The sequence below is a fragment of the Eleutherodactylus coqui genome, chromosome 7 (genome assembly GCF_035609145.1).
Source record: "Eleutherodactylus coqui strain aEleCoq1 chromosome 7, aEleCoq1.hap1, whole genome shotgun sequence".
In the NCBI taxonomy this organism is placed as follows: domain Eukaryota; kingdom Metazoa; phylum Chordata; class Amphibia; order Anura; family Eleutherodactylidae; genus Eleutherodactylus; species Eleutherodactylus coqui.
Genome location: NC_089843.1, coordinates 142411086 through 142424337, shown reverse-complemented (window position 1 = coordinate 142424337; position 13252 = coordinate 142411086). Strand labels below are relative to the sequence as shown.

The window sequence follows — 13252 nt, the reverse complement described above, 5'->3', positions numbered from 1 at the left end:
ATATCGGACTGTGAAACTCGGCCCGATATTGTGCTTGGCAACGTACAATTTCCCCACGCATGCGGTGTGATGCTTTTGCCTGCCCCATTGAAAACAATGGGCGAGGCGTTCTGAGGGAACCCCCAAAGTGAGGACATGTCACAATTCTTTTCCCACAGCGCGATGCAGGAAAAAAGTCGCTCAGGTATATGACCCTATTCGAAAGAATGGAGTTCATATTCGTTCAAGATTTGTGCGTTTCGCAATGCACAAATCTTGCACGCTTTGAAAGTGGCCTCAGAACTACAAACATGGGGCAACTCATTCTTTTGACAAAATGTGAAATAACAAGTGATGTCCCCTTGGTCTGTAGCGCGGCATGTGGGTGGATACATACGTGTCTGGTAGCTGCAGCGCAGATAGGTAGTCTGTAGCTATGTACAGCGCTCTGACGTGATGGGAGAAGTAACACGCACCGATATCTCCTCTGATCTGGCTTGCTTTGGAGATCACATTAGTCAGACAGGTGTGGTTTTCTATGTCCCATACCTGTTATATATAGTGATATAGAAGAGTGAGGATCACATGATTTACACATACAGTATGTTTAGTAGTATCATGTATTATCTATGAGACTACTGTGATAGTACACTGAACCTAAAGACATTCACCCGGTAAGGAAAACCAAACTCTAGTGTAGAAACATTCGTTCCGGATCATTGCCCGTGTAAACTGGCGTCATACATATGTCATTTGGTTACCACATACCACATATTTCTTAACGTATTCATGCAGTTTAATGTAAATATTTCTATGTTGTATGACCTTTATAAAATATCCCACCCTACAGGAGAGCATGTTACCATCACAGTGCAGTCTGTAGACACGGAGTAGATTTTTGTGTTCCCATCTGCAATCTGCAAGAAGGTAACGGGTGCGGAGTGCCCACGCAGGACCCCAGTGGGCCAACTAGAGAACATGGGAGAAACAAAGCCAAACTTCAATGAGACAGTATGACCAACCCGTATTCTACTGACCATGCACCATTCACAATTTGTTGCTTTTGCGCTTTACCTTAGGGCATGACTCCATACTTTGCTATATATTGTATGATATGCTGTACGCGTATTTATAACTTGATCTAAAAAAAATTATTTACCAAAAAAAAAACATCCAAAATGTACAGATTACTTTTGTTTAAACAATAATAATAATAATAATAATAATAATAATAATAATAATAAATCTTTGTATATTTGTATAGCTCCAACTTATTCTGCAGCGCGGAAGGGGGGGGGGGGAGCAAGGCATGGGGGAACACAGGCAGTAGAGCATTTCATGTGGAAATCAGTTATTAGAAAGCAAACGGGGTGGGGCAGTAAGGAGGTGTAGGGGTAGAGGTCGTGTGCGATAGGCAGGGTGGAAGGTGTGGGGAGCCATAGGGAGGGGTGGGGGACTAGGTCAGGGGATTTGGTATGCTTCCCTGAAGAGGTGCATTTTTAAGGCATGTCTAAAATTTTGTGCATCGGGAATTGTCTGGATGCCTTGGGGTAGAGCATTCCAGAGGATGGGTGCTGCTCTGGTGAAGTCCTGTAGGCGAGCATGTAAGGTTCGTATTACAGGGGTGTTTAGTCTGAGTGTGTTAGCGGATCGGAGTGAGCGGGCTGGGTGGTGTACGGACAGGAGGCAGGTGTGGTATGGTGGTGCGGCGCCATACAATGCTTTGTGGGTGAGCTTGAGGACTTTAAATTTAGTTCTGCAGTGGATGGGCAGCCAATGCAGTGACTGGCATAGTGCAGAGGCGTCTGAGTAACGGCTGGATAGGAAAATGAGCCTAGCTGCCGCATTTAGTATGGATTGGAGTGAGTCTGGTGCGGGGGAGGCCGATGAGTAGCGAGTTGCAGTAGTCAAGTTGAGATGGATGAGGATGACCACGAGTGTCTTTAACGTGGTGAGGAACGGCTAGATTTTAGCAATATTTCTGAGGTGCATGTGGCATGTTTGGGCCAAAGACTGGATGTGGGGGGTAAAGGAGAGGTCAGAGTCCAGTGTGACCCCAAGGCAGAGGGCATGCTGTCTAGGGATTATGATGGTGCCAGTTATTCATGTAATGACAGCCCTTCTATTGCCAAATAAAAGAATAACAAATCTGCCAAGGGAATAGTTTTGCAGCTCTATGTTTATTGCAGTAGGACATATTTCATACATAATGAACGTGTTATAATGTAGAAGGCCTGATGTATTCTCCTACAGGACAGATACTGCAGTAATATCCAGTAGATCTGACCAGCTTCCCTACATGTTCCATAGAGTACATTATAGGACATGCAGCAATCCTTTGGTAAACATATTAAATCTACTGCATCTGCCAAGTAAGTCGGGTTTCACATCTGTGTTGCATTCTCCCATCAGAGGTTCCGTCGCAGATCCGGCCAAAAATACCGTAAGTAAAAATACTGCATGCAGGGCTTTTGCTTCCGTCCAGCTGGACGGAAAGCGGTCGGACTCCATTATAGTCAATGGTGTCCGTCCTACACTGTTTGGTTCCATCCAGGGACGAAACCGTTCAGCAGGGATTCTCCCTGAACGAAGGAGGAAAGCGGAATCTCCAACACGGATGTGAACCCTCCCGGCTCTCACTATGGATCAGCCCACCAAAGCATGATACCTACCTAGGTACATATGGATTCCAAATCCGAACAATTCTATCCAGCCCTCCAGTCACCAGAATGTTAGCTTCCTTGGAGAAATCAAAAGTTTTCACACCTCGTTTGACCCTAAACAGGGATTCATCACCAATACTTCTCTTGAGTGGGACATTCCCAGCCAAAATAGATCTCTTGCTTTTCATGCTGCCAGATTCCATCAGGAGGTTCTGTAAATTTTGGGTGCCCTCCACACAACCTGTCCCAAACCAACAAGTACAACAAGATGAAACAGAACAATTAGCCAAAGGCTAAGAGCCAGTATGTGGCACACGTTATCATGGGATCTACTACATATTTCCATATATGTATCTATTTCTTGACAACCCTATATAATCAAAATGTCATTTTTTTTACCCTTGCCTACAACATTTTTTATTAAAGGGGTTGTCTCGCGGCAGCAAGTGGGGTTATACACTTCTGTATGGCCATATTAATGCACTTTGTAATATACATCGTGCATTAAATATGAGCCATACAGAAGTTATTCACTTACCTGCTCCGTTGCTAGTGTCCCCGTCTCCATGGATCCGTCTAATTCTGATGTCTTCTTGCTTTTTTAGACGTGCTTGCACTGTGCGGTCTTCTCCCCTTCTCCTAGGTCCAGGCACGAGCGGCGTTCTGGCTCCGCCTCTTCTACGCGGCATCGCGTAGCTCCGCCCCGTCACGTGTGCCGATTCCAGCCAATCAGGAGGCTGGAATCGGCAATGGACCGCACAGAGCCCACTGTGCACCATGGGAAAGGACCTGTGGTGCATTGTGGGTGAAGATCCCGGCGGCCATCTTGGTGAAGGAAGAAGAAGGAAGACGTCGCAGAGTGGGGATTCGGGTAAGTAATATGTTGGTTTTTTTTAACACGTCCCTTGGGGTTGTCCTGTGCTGAACGGGGGGCCTATGGAAAAAAAAAAAAACGTTTCGGCGCGAGACAACCCCTTTAAGATAGATAGAGAAATACAACTGATAAATAAAATAGAGCATTAGGCCTCTTTCACACTTTTAAAAAGTGATGCTTTTTAAATCACTGGCACGGGAAAAAGACGCAATCAAGTCCCTGCTGAAAATAGCATTTTCTCGTCCATTCACACGGCCAGGTGAGGCCTGTAAATTCCCTGGGTCGGCATAAATCCTCGGAATTACTTCTAATTCCTAAATAGAGGCACCTGTCGTGTTTTAGCAGTGCTTGCCGCAGCTAAACTCCCCCTCCCTTTCTGTTTGGCTTCCATAGGAGTCTATGGGAGACACCAATGTATATTGGCCAAAAGATAGGGCAAGACCTATCTTTTCCAGCCACGTATAAAGTCGGCTGCCATATTCGGTCTCCGATGTTCTATCTCTCCCGGTGAGACGTTTTCATGTGGCTAAAAATCAGTCATATGGCTAAATTAGCCATGTAAAAACGCTAGTGTGAATAATGACTTATGGGGTCTTTTATAGCATAAGACCTACCTATTATAAGTGCTGTGTAATCATCATTGGAACTGGAGATGATTGATTCAATGGAATGAACGTATCTGATCTGAGGAAGAACAAGAAAGGGTTAAGTAATAGTGATTAAATACACTGTATAAGGAAATGTACGGTGGGATCACACATGGTGAATTTGGCGTAGATTTTCCATAGCAGAAAAGTCTGCACCAAATTTCTGATGCGATCATTAGACCCCATTCTACATGCCTTCACACCTAAATATGCAGCAGACAATTCTCGAGAACAAAGGGATCAGAAGGTTGAAATCAAATTGCCCAATCCTTACCTCCCCCAATATGTGCCATTGGCGGAGATCCTTCCAACTGTAATCAGCAGGTCTGGCTGATTCATAGCTAATATGTCATGGTGCATCGCCGCCACTTCCCTGGCTCACCTATTACTGGGGCTGCGATGAAGCCCCTCTACCCTGCATGCGCTGCTCAGCGTGACTGTTCCACAGCAGGGTCACATCTATCAGCCCTTCCCATAGCCGGTCCTCTGGATACACACCTGTTCACACCATCAGGTATCGCACCGCGGCCCTGTGCAGACACTACCTGGACTATCTCTGCAAGTAATGGCTTGGGATCCCTGCAGCAAATACCATATCCCACTTGAAGGGGTCAAGGGTGAAAACAGGGTAACCCAAGTCCTGCCTCCTCAGGGTAACCTAAGCCCTCGCCCCAAGTCAAACTGGTGCATGGCAAGTTGGATCCACATTTGTCTGTCTGACAGTATATGGCCCCGTGAGGCCGCCTTCACACATGCAGGATCCACTGAATGAACGATGCTTCAGCGTGTGCATCAGCATATATTACTGTACTTTTTGTGCCCGAAAGACATGTACATTCGCGCGTGGCAAACAAAGAAGCGCCAATTGAAATGGCTAATTAGTCTACTGAGCTCCAGATGTGTTCTCTTTCCTGCACAATTACAAAGTGTTTCACGCATCTGCTAGCGTATTTTGCGCTCATTTGCGCATCCCCATTGACTTCTACGGAGATTATGAGTAGAAAAATAGAGCATGCTGCGTCTGGGGTTTTTTTTGCGACCCAAATGCGCAAGAAAATATGTGCATGTGAACGAACACATTGAAATCAATGGGTGCTATTCTCAGCAAATATTGTATGAGCAAATACATGTGCAAATACACCCAGATAAGCTGGCTTACGACCTTTTTGCATGGCCAATAATAGGGCACAAATGTTCATGTGAACGTCTGTTTGTCCAATTATCGGGACACGTGACTATACCCCTGATCAGCCAATGAACAAACAAATGCTGATCAGCTGATCTCCTGTTTGTGCTGCTGTAAAGATCACTGTTGGCAGCACATTTTTGCGTGTGAATGGGGTATGTGCTGCCCATAGATATGGAAGTCTATGGGGAGGTGAGCAGTTGGATTATCCACCTTATAGCTGGTGTCAGCCTATGTAAAAGGCCCTTTAAACAAGCACTGATCTCATTAAACAGCAGGTATCGGCACTTACGGGATAATGCTGACAGATGAACATACGATTTCTTACCTGCGTGACCCAATCGTTATGCACCTTCCAACGTATATATCTAACAGGGTTCAGCTCCGTAATGTTATCTATCGCAATACTGGGAATCTCATCCACAACGTGACATTTTGTCCAGCTCCTGTTTTATGTTACAAAAATAACGGATACAAATGAATTAAATAGCCTGAGGCCGGATTCACACAAGCGTATTTGCGTGCGCAACAGCGTTTTCTACTGTACTTTTTGCACAAAACAACACACATGAATGTTCTCAGCCACTGAAATGGCTAATTAGTTTAATGAGTTCAAGATGTGTTCTTTTCATTCATGTGCAAGAAGATAGAGCGAGCCGAGTATTTTTTGCACTACAGAATTGTGCATGTCAAATACGCACATGTGAACCAACCCATTAAAATCAATGGATTCTATTTTATGCGTATTATATGCGCACATTTTTGGTATGGAAATACATTCGTATGAATCCGGTCTTAAAGAGAACAAACTACTTTACAGATACATAAGACAGACATATCACTACAATCAGCATGCTGGTCACTACCTGAGAGCTCAGTCCCATGGGTGCATCGGTGCCCGTGTTACTGCAGGTAGCAGACGGCCGTGCCTGAAGACGGACGTCTCTCTGCAGCGCTGGAGGAAAGAACATGTGGCCGGCTTCATTGCCGGTCATGTGTTCTTTCATCAGTGCTGCAGAGAGACGTCCGTCTTCAGGTACGGCCGTCTTCTTTCTGCAATAACGGCTCAGTCGCACGGGTGCATCGGCGCTGGTGCACGGGTGCCGATGCGCCCGTGTGACTGAGCCCTAATAGTGCCCCCAGACGAGAGCATAAAGGTGGTGACAGATTCAGTTTGGAATCGTTAACACAAGATAGAATTTTCTACAACAGCGTTGTGGAATATTCAGCACCACAATCTGTACTTGAGGATTTTGATGCAGAATTCTGATGGCAATTCCAGATCAAAATCCGCAGATTTTTGCGTGGAATTCCAGGACTGCATATTCCGCAACACCATTAAGGAATATTCCGTCTTGTGTGAAAGATCCCTTAAACATCACTTGAGTGCGTTATACATGATTCAACGCTAATGGCATAAGTTTACTTTGTGTATTCCTAATGAAGCCTATGCATTGGACACAAAACAGGAGAGTAGAAAAATCTATCCCAACTCTATGGAGAAGTGTGAGCATCCCTATATTTATTACTGAAAGTGGATTCCACTTCCTCATTTGAAGAGGTGAACTCCGTGCTAAAAATCCACAGCACGAGTCCATGCTCATGTTCACATAGTGGATTTCGCCATGGCTTTGAGGTGGATTCTGCACAGAATCCACAATGGGAAATCCTCATGCACATTTGCTTATTAAACAGGGCTAAAGCTGTATCCGTGGTAGCTTGAATGGACATCCGTGGCAAAAAGTCCACGTCAAAAACATGCATATTTAATTGACATGTAAATCCGCAGATGTCAATCGTGTGAACATAGACTAAATTGACATGTTACTAAAATTCGCACTGCAGGTCAATTTATGCTGTAGATTTTTATTTCTGTGTGTGGATAGGATGTCTTAAATTTCCATCTCTACAGCCGATGTTGTAAAATGCTGTGAATGTTCTGCAGCCAATTTCGCTGTAGAAAGTTTGCAGTCTTTCCACATACATATAATACTGTAACTGTGGTCATCCTAAACAAATCATTTCCCAAAAATATCATCTTATATCTTCTTACGTACCTGAGAGTTTCTGCCATGTGGGGCATTATAATAATGTTGATACATCCCTGCAACACATCAGTTATTCTCATTAATAGGTAAACTGTTTACAGAATTATTCTTCTACCTATCAATAACTTAAAGGGGTTTTCCAGGATAATATTATTGATGAGTAGAGATGAGCGAACACGTTCGGCTCCGCCCCTTTTTCGCCCGAACACCGAACTTTGCGAACACTTCAGTGTTCGGGCGAAAAAGTTCGGGGGCCGCCGTGGCAGCGCGGGGGGGTGCGGCGGGGAGTGGGGGGGAGAGGGAGAGAGAGAGGGCTCCCCCCTGTTCCCCGCTACTGCCGCCCGCGCCGCCGCGCATCTCCCCGCCCCCCGGCGGCACCCGGACACTTACGCGCGAACACTGCAGTGTTCGGCAAAGCCGGTGTCCGGGTGCGGATGTGTCCGTAACGGACACGTTCGCTCATCCCTATTGATGAGTCATCCTCAGGAAAGGTCATCAATACTTGATCGCCTCTGGTCCACTGCTCAGGATCCCGGATGATCAGCTGATTGGGGGCCCACTATCAGTGCCATAATACACAGGGGTTGGAGCAGTGCTTGTAACTGCAGGTGCAGCAGTCATAATCAGTGTGGGCTGTGCTTGTACTAACAAGCACCGACCACTTCACAGGGGTCTGAGCAGCATCTTCCGCTCCACCCACTGTGCATTGGGATGCTGATAGCGGGCACCCAATCAGCTGATTGGTTGGGGTCCCGAGCAACAGTCCCCGGCCGATCAACTATTGATGACCTATCCTGCTTTTAATCTATACGTATTTCTATACAAGAGCTTCATCCTTTATATACAAGGGGTAGACAAAAATATGGAAACGTCTTAGAAATGCATGGGATTTTAATCATCAGCACTGAACTGCCCTTTTAACCCCTGCTTGGCTGAAAGCTTTCCTTGCCCCGCTCATGGTGGTTTTGGGAGCTTGCTGGTAACTGCAGCTGAGTGGCTCAAACCCCTGACCAATGAAGCCTTGTTGATCAGGCAAATTTTGACTTCTGCCCGTCAGCCTCTTTGTCATATTACCTCCATTTAAAATCGGTCTCTACATGCCTTATTGAAATAGGATTTACGAGGGGGTGCTGATAAGATTTTGGCTTTGTGTTCTTTTTCTGTTTCTATGGTAATGAATGTTACATCACATGAAAGCTTTATGTGTCTAATATGTTTCAAAATTTTGTGTTTGTAGCTTATGGCAACCGTGATCTCGGCACGCGGGAAAACAAAATGGCGGAGTCTAAGGCGATATTCACAGCAAGTGAGAGCAGAGGAGTGATAAAATTCTTGTTTCTGCAAGGAAAGTCCGCGAAGGATATACATGGTTATATGTCACAGACATTGGGGGATCAATGCCCTTCATATTCTACAGTGAAGAACTGGGTTGCCAAATTTAAAATGGGCCACGTCAGCACCAATGAGGAATGTCCTGGACGACCGAGAGTGGTTGTTGTTCCGGAGATCGTCGATGCTGTGCACAACCTCATACTGGAGAATCGGCCAATTTCAGCTAAAGGAATAGCAGGCATCATGGGGATTTCTCATGAACGTGTTTGTGTCATTATCCATGAACATTTGAACATGAAGAAGCTATCTGCAAAGTGGATCCCCAAATGTTTGACAACAGATCAGAAAAGCATGCGAGTGAAAGCTTCCCGGTCCATTTGTCAGCGTTTCCGGACTGATAAGAACTTCCTGGATCGACTGGTCACTATGGATGAGACCTGGATTTATTTGTATGACCCTGAAACCAAGGAGCAGTCAAAAGAGTGGAGGCACAGTGGTTCTCCTCGTCCAAAGAAGTTCAGGATGCAAAAATCAGCCACTAAGGTGATGACGTCTGTGTTCTGGGATAAGGAGAGCGCGCTGCTAGTGGACTACCTTAAAAATGGTTCCACCATCGATGCAAGGTATTACATTGAACTTTTGGACCAATTGAAGGCAGCTCTGAAGGCCAAAAGGTGCGGCAAGCTGTCCAAAGGAATCTTGTTCCTGCAAGACAATGCCTCCGCTCACACTGCACAAGCGACCATGGCAAAACTGGTGGAGCTAGGCTTCCAGCTGGTTGACCACCCACCTTGTTCCCCAGATCTAGCTCCTTCCGACTATCATCTGTTTCCAAACCTGAAGAAACACCTCAAGGGTACCAAATTTCACACCATTTCTGATGCCATGGCTGCTACGGATGACTGGGTTGAGGCAATACCGAAAACCTTCTTTTTGCAAGGCTTACAGAAATTGGAATACCGATGTAAGAAGTGGGTTCATATTAGTGGAGAGCATATGGAAGAAATGTAAAATTTCATCTTCCTATCTGATTTCTTTCTTGGTAAAGCCAAAGACTTATCAGCAGCCCCTCGTATAGTCCCATGTAATTTGATGGCATACATTTCGTACGATGTCTCCATATTTTTGTCTACCCCCTACATCTTAAATCAAAGGGGTTGTCCAAGATAAAATGTTTTCCTAAGAATGGGCTCTCATAACAACAAATAACAAACAATCTAACACTCATCTCTCCTGGCTCTCCGAACTGATCTGAGTTCTGTGATTGGCTGCAGCAGCCTGTGATGTTCTGTACAAATGCTGCTGCAGCCTGTAAAGAATACAAGAGACCTGGAGCTGTTGGTGCAGAATATGCGCGGCGGGAGAGGGGAGTATTAAAATTGAGTGATTTTTCCACTATATAACAGAGGTGCTCAATTGGATTGCAATATAGAGGATTTGAAGGCCTTCTACCCATAATACATCCTGGTGCCATCTCTTTCCCAGGTAAGTGGTGCGTACACATCCACCAATTAGCATGATTTAAAATAAAACGTGATTAGTCAGACCAGGCCACCTTCTTTCATTGCTCCACAGCCCAGTTCTATTGCTCATGTATGTCTTGTAGGAACGTTCGGCAGTGGACAGGAATCACCATAAGCACACTAAACAGTCTGCAGTTATGCAGCCTCATATATACCAAGGCACTGTGTCTTCTGACACTTTCTACCATAGCCAGGAGTAACTTTTTCAGCACTTTGTGCTACTACTCTAGCTCTACTGTAGAATCAGACCAGATGGACCAGTCTTTTCTCTCCATGCACATCAATAAGTCTTGAGATGCTCTGGAATCCCTCCTTGGTTCACCAGTTGTCCTTCCTTGGACCACTCTTGGTAAGTACAGTACTAACCTCTGCATGCCAGGAACACAAAGCCTGATGTTTTGAAGATGTTCTGACCCTGTTGTCTACCCATAATAATTTGATCCTAGGCAGAGTCCCTTAGATTCTTACGCTCCCCCATTTTTCCAACATATTAATTTTAAGAACTGATTGTTCACTTGCTGCCTAATACATCCAACCCCTTGGCAAGTTCCATTGTCATGACAATCAATATTATTCATTTCACTTGTCAGTCCTAAAATACTGGCTGATTGGTGCATTATGACCTTTTTCATTCAACAGCATGTGCTAATTATTTCAAAATTAAAATAGATACTCAAAATAAGAACTTACCTGCTCATCGCCAAAACAAATCATACATTCATCTGCATCACGTAGACTAAAATGGAAGAAGAAAAGGAAACATTGCTGTAAGTGTACAGAACCCCTAATAATGTATGTTATGATAGGTAAAAGAGATATCAAAGATTCTAAAAAAATCTTTGCTGTTTAGGTCCATATTAAATTCAAATCATGGGGCCAGCTGTGGACAGTCACATTGTTATCACACAAGGATCTAAACACCAAACTGGTAGAGACTAAGGGCCCTTTTACATGGGACGATTATCGTTGGTAGTTTCTCAAAACCAGGTGCTTTGGCGGGATTCCAACGATGGTCGTTCCGAGTAAACGCAAGCAGAAACTGAACGACTAGATGAAAGCTGCTCAGTCGTTCAGTTTTAGCATGCTTGAAAACCAAACAACTAGCTGTTCAGTGTAAACAGCAGTCGTTCAATACTGAACAACTGCTGCTTACAGTGAATAGAGGCGGGCGGGCGAAGAATGCTCCCCGGCTGCTCCGCTTCCATGCTGGCGGCACTGTGAGCGATCCAGCGATACTCTCTCCTGTGTAAATGGGCCTTTATGGAGACCAGCAGTGGGATATCTGAGCAGAATGTTAAATGTAAGTGCGCTTTTAGATAGAACGATATCGTTCAAAAAAATCATTCAGACAAGCGAAAGTAAATGATAATCATTTGGCCTAAACACAAGCCAATGACTGAATGACGAATGAGAATCGTTCACTTTTTACTTGTCGTTCATTTTATGCAGGTTTAAAAATCATCGTTGGCTCGTTCACTTCAAACACTGATCGTTCATTCTTTCACATAAGGGAATGTGAAAGACTGAGCAATACTGAACGATTCTTATTGAACGAGTCAACTATGAATCTGTCTGTCTAAACAGGCTGCACAAGAGCGAACGAGCCACTCATTTTCTCATGCAAATGAGAATCGCTTAGTGTAAAAAGAGCTTTAGTATATCACAAAGTTTACTTTTCTATTGTATGCACATACGGGAATTTTTTTATGAATCTCTGAAAACTGTAAAACCAGAAGAAATGCAAACAGATCCCATCACCTTGGTGACTCCCTCGCTGCTTGGTTACCTATAATCCGTGGCAAAATCTACACCGCAGACTGCACTATTTGATCTGTTTAAAAACTGAAGCTAAACAGACAGGAAGCAAGCGGAAGGCTTTATGTTGTTTAAAACCTCATTGTCTGGCTGCCCAAAAACAGAACAGAGAGCCGGAAAGCCTGAACGGATGGAAAATGCTATTGTGAATGAGCCCTAACCTCTGCACTGGGGGACAAATGTCCTTGATAATGATGTGGCACTAGTGCTGAAAATATGGGGCACAGTAGCCGGGCGCGGTGATGGGGTATTCCATTACAGTGTGTCTGTACTGTATTAACACCATATTACCCACAGGTTATGTGCAGTAAAAATATTTTCCCCCCATTTTTTGCCTTTAATTATGGGTGCATACTATAGTCCAAAATATATGGTAGCTTTGCTTTTTTATTCTTCTATAGTATTCTATAAATTTAGGTAAATGTGTTATTTTTGATAAATGATGACACTATTTTACATATCAATTATAAAGATAATGACATAAAAGAAAAGATTACCTGTAACCTAGATGCAGAGGCATGGTCTCAAAACCAACAATCTGGCAGTATGGCTCAAAGTTAGAAAGTTCATAAAGGCGAATCTCTCTGTCACTTAAATAAAAGAAACACACAGTGGTAGTAGATCAGTAGTTACCAAACTTTCTAACATTCCAGATGGTCACAAATGGCCACTTAATTAGGTTCTTAAATAGAGATGAGTGAGCACGCTCGGATAAGTCAGATACTCGAGCGAGCTTCACTTTTCTCAAGTAACTACATTCTTGTCCGAGCGTGCTCGGGGACGCGGCGGGGGATAGCGGGGGGGCGTTGGGTGGTAGCGGGGGGAGAGAGAGATCTCTCTCTCTTTCTCCCCCCTGCTCACTGCCGCTGCCCCCCCCCCCCCCCCCCCGAGCATGCCTGGACAAGAATGCAGTTACTTGAGAAGAGCAAGGCTTGCTCAAGTAACTGACTTATCCGAGCGTGCTCGCTCATCTCTATTCTTAAAGGATAAAAAAAAATTACTGAGCCCGCAAAAATAAAAAATTAGAATGATAAACTTGTCAGGACAGTTGCATTCAGGATTTCTCACCAGCACCCCATTGCATCTCTGTGTATACAACTACATGATGATGTCTCATCCATCGGGATGCCATGTCCAGTGGGCCTCCGGCACAGGTTTCAGTAGTTACATTACCACAGACAAGGA

At 44.6% G+C, this 13252-nt stretch overlaps 1 protein-coding gene across 1 annotated transcript in view; it reads right to left on the bottom strand.

The window, feature by feature from the left end:
• The window catches only part of LOC136572833 (cilia- and flagella-associated protein 337-like), a 47942-nt gene that overhangs the window by 22102 nt on the left and 12588 nt on the right, over window positions 1-13252 (bottom strand). Inside the window, exons 4-11 of the mRNA XM_066573769.1 lie at window positions 12565-12657; window positions 10943-10988; window positions 7407-7453; window positions 5678-5795; window positions 4131-4200; window positions 2652-2883; window positions 843-948; window positions 377-528 (exon numbers count right to left, since the gene is read on the bottom strand). Of these exons, the coding sequence (XP_066429866.1) occupies window positions 377-528; window positions 843-948; window positions 2652-2883; window positions 4131-4200; window positions 5678-5795; window positions 7407-7453; window positions 10943-10988; window positions 12565-12657 (864 nt within the window). The remainder of the gene's footprint in view (window positions 1-376; window positions 529-842; window positions 949-2651; window positions 2884-4130; window positions 4201-5677; window positions 5796-7406; window positions 7454-10942; window positions 10989-12564; window positions 12658-13252) is intronic.